General features: G+C 38.5%; 1 protein-coding gene across 1 annotated transcript in view; it reads left to right on the forward strand.

Moving 5' to 3' along the window:
- The window catches only part of PPARGC1A (PPARG coactivator 1 alpha), a 63,490-nt gene extending 55,252 nt beyond the window's left edge, over positions 1 to 8,238 (forward strand). Inside the window, exons 11-13 of the mRNA XM_065735722.1 lie at positions 2,735 to 2,856; positions 3,211 to 3,362; positions 6,213 to 8,238. Of these exons, the coding sequence (XP_065591794.1) occupies positions 2,735 to 2,856; positions 3,211 to 3,362; positions 6,213 to 6,316 (378 nt within the window). The 3' untranslated portion in view covers positions 6,317 to 8,238. The remainder of the gene's footprint in view (positions 1 to 2,734; positions 2,857 to 3,210; positions 3,363 to 6,212) is intronic.
- The last annotated feature ends 1,199 nt before the right edge of the window (positions 8,239 to 9,437 follow it).

Raw genomic sequence — 9,437 nt, forward strand, 5'->3', positions numbered from 1 at the left:
GAAGTAAAAATTGCACAGGCATGCACACAGACTTATGGGAGATCATGCAATAGTTACTTTCATCACTCTGTAATATAACAATCTCCATGTCAGGGAGTGAAACATTATGTTTTTTCAGTCGAGATGTATTATCTCAGCTAAAGTATATTAGGCAGTCTGCTACGTTATGTTCTGCTCCATCTGGTCAGTCATTTAGGTTCAATAGCAAGTATCAATGGAATTGTTTCTTATCAAGTGTTTCAGTGCGGTTAAATCCTTGATTTGGTAAAACAGTCTGAAAAAGTAATTACTGTGCATATGCAGATTTTCCTCTTTTTGGAGTTTATAGCGCCCGACCATACTGAAAGCAAGCAGAATGAGAATGGGGAAAATGGAAGAAATGCAGATTTCTGTTGCTTGCTGTCTATATTCCGTAGTTCATAGAAGGTCTACTCAAGTTCCTGAATCAGGAGACTAGTTGCTAAAATACAGCAGTAGCCTGTAAGGTAACTTTCCTTCATAAATGTACGGCCATCCACTAGCATGCTTTCCCTTCTTTTAGCTGTGTTAACTTCTCTAGGCTTTATGGTTATGTCAAAGAGGAAGAACAGCTTTGAGATGGTAAACTTCAGAGGGCATAACATTTAAAAATGGAAGTGTCTGTCCCAGCAGGACAGTAGAAGACTATTAATCCTTTCACCTTGGTTTCTTGGATAATCAATAGAAGCAGTAGTCTTAGGCATCTAAATGAGATAGTTACCTGATCTCTTTGAGTAAGGAGAGCGTATACGTACTTCGAAGGAGCAGTCAGGGTCTCCACTGAGCCAGTCAGGGCTACAAAGGATCCATACAGCTGCGTGATCACTTTTTGTACTATACCTTAGTGAGCAGGGCTTTTGTCCAAGAAGTGGGAGTAGTGGATCTGTTCTCTTCAACTTTGGACTCATATCTTTAGTTCCTCAGGAGCTTAGATGAATTGGATTTGGGCCCCTGAGATTGGTGAGGCCAGGAAAAGATGAAGCAAAAATAGTTTACTCGGTATGCTAGTGAGAAGGAGTTTTCTGTTGGGAGGCAGGTATATTCATTTCAACTTCCAGCTGTAGGAATTGTTCATTTATTTTGCATTAAACAGCTTCTGGGAGCAGTGTGCTGTCCTGGGAACAGGGAGATGTGTTTTTGTATACCCATATGAAGAGGAGTTCTGATGTTTCTCAATTGAGTGCTCAAGCAAGTAAAGAAGTGATATCAGGATAATTTCTGCTTCCACAAGCTTTGTGGTTTGATCTCAGTCCTGCTGTCTTATGTGTGCCAATTAGCTGTGGTCCAGAAATGTCTAGCACCTTATGCCTTTGTGGGGACTCATTGAATACATACATTTTGTGCTATAGCTGAACTGTGACACTGTAAGCTACCTTACTCTTCAAGCTAGGATGTTTCCAAGCAGGAATGCTAATCTATATTTAGGTCCCTAGAGCCTTCAGCATTGCACAGTTGAGGTGCCATTAGCCTTTAGGCACCTCCAGGTTAAGATAGTCAAGAATTCTCAGCAGTCAGTATAGCTCCTTTGGAATTCAGCACCTAAATTCTCTGCAAGTCTCAGGTGCCCAAGTTGATGGTTTAAACTGTCATTGCTCCACTGACTGACAGATTTACACCAGCTAAGGATTTGATGGAGGTACAATTTATGGGACAAACGTGTGGGTGTGTGCAGGGGATGAGCAAGAGGACAGTAGTTCTCCAGGCCAAAGGCAGTCAGAGCATCCAGGCTGTCTGAAGCTACTGCTTCTTTGCCCTGATTACCTTAAGGTCAGTGGTTTGAAGATCTCTTTTTGACTTCTTTTTTTTGTTTTGGTTGCAACACACTGAATGACTTTGTCCTCAGTAAAGTGCTAATCCATACATTCTTAAAGTGACTCTTGACAGGGTTTCCCAGTCTTTCTGTCACTCTTCAGAGCATTTTTACTCAGAAAGGAAAAATATGACCGTGACTTGATAATTTTTAAAGTATCTTTGATGCTTTGCTTGAAGTGTCAAAGGACCCTGCAAATGACCCCCTAATCTGTAAAATCAGGGAGTTCCATCATGTTCTTTTTCCTAAGAAACCCAAAGGTGGTGGTGACCACAGGAAATATTTTATTCTCTTCCCTCCCTGGTATTTATTTTAATAAAATAAAAAGTCATTTTCTGGTCTCGTAACAGTTTTCCCTCTGTTTAAGGTATAGATTGTGATGGAACTGCTGATTGCAGAATGAGTCAGCTAATGAGTCATCTGAGTTTATAATGTTATGTCTATAATCCATTTTGTTATGTTTATGATACACTTACACAGTTGCTGCATTATTTTATGCTGCTCCACAGCTTAGTTCCCAGTGTTGTATAGCTAGCAAGAGAAAGCGGGTCCCTCGTTTTTTGGAGATTTTGCAGTCTTAAAGGGCAAGTCATGGGAAGGTGAAACGAAAAAAGACAACAATAAGATACAGAGTGGTCTGTTGATGTATAGCACAGCAGGGATAGTATTCAGTGAAACCTTCTGGGAGAAAATGACCCAAAAAATCTGGTATCATTTAAATACCTTAAAGGCTTACCAGGAGAGAATATTTCAATCAGTAGCTGGATGCAGTAGGTCTTCCACAAGTGATTGTTAGTATAATTACGCATCCTCTGCATGTCTGTGTGAATGTATTTGTATGCATATATGTGCAGGTTCATCTGTATTACACATTTGGTAAAAACTTTTCCTGTTCTTTCTTAACAGGAAGAGCGTCGTGTGATTTATGTGGGTAAAATCAGAGCTGACACAACCCGAAAAGAACTGAGGGACCGGTTTGAAGTTTTTGGTGAAATCGAGGAGTGCACAGTAAATTTGCGGGATGATGGGTAAGAACTTTTGAAATTACTTCTTGTTTTGGAGCTGCTATACATAAGAAATCATGGCAGCAAGATTACTGGTATGGGAGTTACCAGTATAGGTACTGTGGCAGATGACACGCTGAGTTCAAAACCTTATTTATTTTCTTTCATCCTTGTTTATTAATCTTGCTAGTTGAGATTTCCTGTCCCAGAAGTAAGTATTTAGCTGCATGACAGGACAATCATGCTGATAAATGGATGCTGTACTTCTGGCGTTTCCGCTGCTGGATCTCCTGCAAGTTCTTGCTTTCAGGAAGGGGTTACACTAATGTGTGTTAACTCTTTTTACCTTTTTTTCACGGCTGTCTTTTTTAATTACAGAGACAGCTATGGTTTCATCACCTACCGCTATACTTGTGATGCCTTTGCTGCTCTTGAGAATGGATACACTTTACGCAGGTCAAATGAACCTGACTTTGAGCTGTACTTTTGTGGACGCAAGCAGTTTTGCAAGTCTAACTATGCAGACCTAGGTAGGTATTTTGCTCTCTGTGACTTAAAGTACATAACTGGAACCACATTCTAACTCAGAAGAATTTAGTCTGCTCATCTTTTGTAAGCTGCTGGTATCATTTAAGTGATTGGTGTGAGGGATTTAAAGAAGGTGGTTTTCTGCTTGCAGGTAAAAGTTTACTAACCAGAGTTGTGCGCTGAGTTTACTTTTTTCAGGTATTTCAGACTGTGGAAGTTCTTTTAAAGCCCATTTCCATCGTTAGTAAGCCAAATTCCCAGTATTCAATAGTACATTGCCATGATGAAATGGTAACACCACAAAAACTTGTTGGATTCTTTACTGTCCATTGCTGCGCTTCTTTTTTCTGACACAATTCTTTTATATGATCTCTGAACAAAGTAGATACCACTCCCTCTCATCTTCCCTCCAAATTCACTGTAATCTTATTTTGCTGTGAGTTGTGTGGTAGAACTGGCCAGAAACACTCCTTAAATGCAATTTGTAGTTTGTTAGGTTTGAAAGCTAGAGAGGCTCCTGACCAAATCTGGTCTGTACTATAGCAAGGGGCACAGATATCAGCTGGTGGTCTTCACACTGTCCATCAGCATCTATGCGTGAACGTGTCTCCCTGCAGGGACTTCCACTCATGATGTGAGAGGCTCCAGCCAGTGGAGAGCATGGCAAATCTCTTGGTGTTTGCTGTCCCATTGGTGAGTGACAGTGATAGTAGCAATGATAACTCACCTGGATCTTACCCAGTTCTGTTCTGGAATAAATGTTGGGTTCTGCCCTATGCTGTGGGTCAGGGTATGATGCTTCCCCTTGCAGAGATGTTTGGAAGTGTTAAAACTCTTATAGGAGGAATACTGATGTTATGTATGTGCATAAAGCGACTGTGCAGACTTCCAAAACATCATTGTAATGCTGTATAATCTAACCTCTTATTTAATTACCTTTAAAAGCATTCATTAAATGTTAAACCTTTCCTGATGCCTGTATAAATTGTCTAATGGTACAGGAGATGCTCTTTTCTGAATAAAATAGTAAAGGACAGTTTGCTGTTGAATCTCTATTAATCAGATACTGTTTTTTTTTTGTTTTTTTTTTAATGAATAAGTGACCACAGTCATTAAGATCCCTGCATAGCCCTGTAACACAGTGCTAATGAAATACTGTATCTACTGCCCTTGGCTTTGTACAATGCAGGAAGTGAATACAAATATATTTTTTACTAACCAATTGATGTATTTTCAGAATTAATGATAAAGATGATACACATTGTTCACAGTGAATATGCTATAATTCACTTCAGAGGCTAAACAGATTATATAAGGCTAAGAAAAGGGAATTGACTGCTGAAGAGATATAAGGTAATGTTGAATGTATAAAAGGTAGCAAGGCATTTGTTGAAATGTAGGCTGATAAAACAGTATAAATGGTATAAATAGATTGAAGTCTTGACTTGATTTGACTTATCTTTGGTAGTGGAAGCCAGGGTCATCTGTATCTCAGAAAATCTAGGGTTTAAAATAAGTTGTCTGAAGGAAACCCTCTTGGATCATTATTCATCACTGGGAGTATTCTCTGGCAGATCATGCCAGAGTGAGTGGGATTCCCAGAGTATCTCTGAGCAGAGTATTTTCACTTTGTCCTGTTGACAGCTTGAGCTTCTCTACTTCAGGCTGCATTCTCTGTATTTCAGAGTATCTGATATTGCTACATAGGCAGGATGAACTTTAAAATTCATGAGCTAGTACAAGGACGGGTAGAATTAATCAGCTTTGGGTTGAGTATAGAAGAAAGAAAACACTTGAAAATAGTAGTCAGAAGTTTAACACCTCTCCTCTGTGAAAAGATATTGTCTTAACAGGGCTTGTAATGAACATTTAATTCACAGTATGTCTTATAGTGGTAAATGGGGAGTTCTGATTAATTCAACAGAAGAAATGGCAAGAAAAGGGCACTCTCATAAAGGAACTGTGACATAGGAACAAGGGAGAGCCAGCGCTGAGCAGGGATGACCCTAAAAGGAAATACATTTCTTGCAGTCGAGTCAATAATTGCTGTGGTGGAACAGTATGGCCACAAAGGTGTGATCCCTCCTTTACTCTAGGAACAGAATGATGTCTGTCCTAGCAGCTATCAGCACTGGAGCAGGTATTACACATCCCACCTAAAACATTCCGCAGGAGCTGAACTGCTGTTCTTGCTGTTACACTTACGTTACAAAGAGCTGAGGATGCCACCTGAGATTACTTATACAGCAGCGTGGGGAGTCTGCCCTGGGTTGCTCATGTTCTGAAAAAGCAAACCAAAACAGAGCAGAAAAGAAAAGGGAGATTGAAGGAGGTGTTGTGTGTTGCATTGGGCTCTGCAGCTGGGGAGCCAGTGGCAGCATCTCCTGCGTGCCAGTCTGCAGGCTGTGGCAGCATTCAGCAGTCACCTGCTAACACTCATCTCAGGAGAAGTAAGTTTGGGATATCACACTTTGCAAAACACAGCTGCAGAACTGTAATGGATTTTTTGGTAAAACACCTGTGATGATTACCTGGACTAGATTTGGACCTCCAGACATCCTTTCCAACTTCAGCCATTCTACGACTAGAGTCATAGAGTAGCAGTGCTCAGACTTCAGAGAAACTCGTTGGAATTTACTGGCTCGGTATTTACACTTTATAGTTTGCTCACTCTGCTGAGGGCATATTTTGCATTTTATGAAGTCTTTGTTCTTAATCAGAAAGCTCTGTCCATGCTGAATGAACGGGTGATTTTTGTAGTGCTCATTCATACTGCCGTACAAAGAAAATGATGGAAGTACTCACCAGCACCTTGTGCCAGTTAACTGAACTTGCATCTCTTTGTGTTTCAGATTCAAACTCAGATGATTTTGATCCTGCTTCCACTAAAAGCAAGTATGACTCCATGGATTTTGATAGTTTACTTAAAGAGGCACAGCGGAGCCTGCGCAGGTAACGTGTATCACACCTGAGGAAAACAGAGGGATGGCGAATACCTCACGGACATCACGTCCTTCAATAACGGACAATTAAAAGTCACACTTAGGAATTTCTCCTACTTTACACTCTCTGTTCAAAACCATGGTTTACATGAACACAGCTGCTCGAGGAGGGAGGAGGCAGAATGGCTTTCCAGCAAGCACATGCGTGTCCATGGGTGTCAGCTTTGCTTTCGCGGGTGACCGGTGGCGGGGCAGCCCGCGGTCCTCTCGCGACCGAGGGCAAACCACATGTCATGGCAGCAGTTCCACAGAGATACACTTACAACGTAGAACTTCAAAATGTGTACATAGTGCATTTTAACTAAACGAAAACAAAAGCAAAGCGAAAAAGGAGCAAATTTGCGAACTATGGCTGCTGATGTCTGGGAATCAGACACTGCATTTTTTTTTTTTAAATGAAGCTTCTTCTCACAACACAACGCAGTGATAAAATGACAATCCAGAGGAAACCACAGGCCCCACAAGCCTGCAATGTGTTTTAGTTTTAAGATCTTACTTTTTTTTTTCCTTTTTTTTCTTTTTTTTTTTTCCTTGCAGAAGAGGAAATGAAAGGCTAAAGCTTCCCTAACATTTTGAAGTTTCATCTTTTAATTCTGACACCCATGTAAATGTCTACAACGTTGATCTTCCACAGCAAAGTTTTCAAAGCCGTGTTAATGGTCAAATGTGCAGCTTGTTCAGCGATTTATTCTAATGAGCGGACGTGGTGTTACATTATTAATGAGAGTTGGATATAACTATCTGGGTGTGTGCGCAGATAGTTTATTTGCTACGTTCTCTAAAGTAGTTGAGTATTTACAGACGTTAAATGGAGTATTTTTATTTCTGTACATACTGTATGACAATGTTCTTTTTTGTTACAGCTATGCACTGTAAATGCAGCCTTCTTTTCAAAAACTGCTGAATTTTTCTTAATCAAGAGTACTCAAATGTAATTATATGAGGTGAAACAATTATTGTACACTAACATATGTAGAAAGCTGAACTTATGCTTATATATATTTGATTGTAAAAAAAAAAGAGAAAAGCGTGTGGGTGAGGACGTGCGAGTGTGCGTGTGTCTGACTGCAAAAACGCTTTACACACACATTCATCCCTTCCTTGGTGAGCTTATGTAAGAATTTTGTCAATGACGATCCTAGCCCAAAAGGTGTTAACCACTTCTGCAGTGTTTTTCCACATTTTTCTCATTGCTTGTTTTTTTTTTGCAGTTTTATACACTGAATTTGTTAGGGGAATGAAATTTTCTCATCTAAAATTTTCTAGGAGATACCATAATTTTATGTAAAGTCTCTCAAATGGGTAATCATTAAGAAATGTTTTTATTTTAGGTATCAACAGTAGTTTTGGAACTAGAGATCAAAAATCTTTTTAAAATGCTATTTTGTTTTAATTTTTGTGATTTTAATTTGATAAAAATACGCTGAGGTACTAAGTACGGTATGATTTTTACAGTAATTCTGTGTCTAAACACTGTTCTCAAAGCCAGTAATCTTTTCATTGGCAGAGTTTAATGATGGTATTTATCTATATTTTTTACAGTTATGCATCCTGTATAAATACTGATCCTTCATTCCTTTGTTTACTAAAGAGACATATTTATCAGTTATGATTATCCTATTTATTATAAATTATGAGATGACTAAAATAAGAAAAAGGCCAGTGGAAATTTTGTACCTAGGATGCATGATGATTGTAAGTTTGGAGTAAGTGCTTCATCTGAAAATTCAGCTTTTGCAGAAGCAGTGGTTTTTGTTTCGTTTTTTTTTTTTTTTTCTTTTCCTTTTTACTGTGCACTAGCATGGCCTCAGATGTGCCCATGACATTGTTGCTGATGACATTGCTTCTGCTAAATTAAATAGAAACTTCAGGAAAGTGAAGAGAAAAAAAAAAGAAAAGAAAAAAACCACAACAGTGAGCTACTACTATTCTAAGCATCAGAATTTCATCTGATCTTGGAGTCTCTAGTCTGAATCAGCAAAGTTTGGAATTTGCTTGCGAATGTATAGATTTGGTATTCTATTACTGTTTGGCATTCATGACTCCTCTTAAAGGTATGGCGCACCTAACTATTTAATCTCCTTTCCCACTCCCAATCTTAGAAAACTGATTCCACCCCATGCCAGTGCAGTTGATTTTGATGGCTGCATTCATTTTATCACCAGCATATTGTGTTCTGAGAGATTCCACTGTCTGTCCTGTTGGATGCTTGCTTGATTTTTTGGCTTCTTATTTCTCAGTAGATAGATAGCAATAAAAAAAAAAAAGAAAAAAGAAAAAGAAAAAGGAAAAAAAAGAACAAAGAAAAGAACTTTTTCAGAGGTTCTGTGTTACAACTGTAACATTCTTTAATCTGCATAATTCTCGTTGTTGCTCTGTAGGTTAAAAATGCAGGTATTTTAACTTTGTGTGAATGCCAAACTAAAAGTTTACAGTTTTCCTTTCTGGATTTTGAGTATCTTCTGTTGTAAAGAAAAATATTAAAAGCAATAAATTATTTTTAAGAAATCAATATTTAGTAGATTATATTATGTGTTCAAGGACCAGATGCATTACCTATTTTGCCTTTAAATTTATGTGATTACATTTTAAATACATTCTCTTTTGCCCTATATTGCTGACATGGATAAATTGGTGTGGATATTTTGGGAGGGATTGGTTATTTTTTGCCAAGAAGGCAAAAAGTCATGTCAGTTTGGTTTTTTTTTTTTTTTTTTTTTTTTTTTTTTTTTCACTGGCCTGGCAAGCTTTCTTATCTTGAAGATGGCTTTCCTCTGTGGATTTACAGATTACATATAAAAATTAACGTAGAGCTAGGATTGCTGAATAAAGCTATTTGTATCCTTTGTAGACACCGTAGTAGATAACCCAGCCAAATATAAACTCCATTTTCCTTTTTTTTGCTGTTTGTTTTTTTCCCTCCCAAGAACATTTCAAATTAACACATGTGCCACATTGCCACTGGCGGCAAATTGCAGAATAGCTCTGTATGACTTTGAGATGAAGATTGTACTGTTGCTTTCATGCTGTGGTAAGTACCACATCTGCAATACAGGTAACAGAATTGCTACTTAT

This window comes from Cyrtonyx montezumae, unplaced genomic scaffold, assembly GCF_038088225.1.
Source record: "Cyrtonyx montezumae isolate F1298 unplaced genomic scaffold, pur_monq_1.0 scaffold_2, whole genome shotgun sequence".
Taxonomy (NCBI): domain Eukaryota; kingdom Metazoa; phylum Chordata; class Aves; order Galliformes; family Odontophoridae; genus Cyrtonyx; species Cyrtonyx montezumae.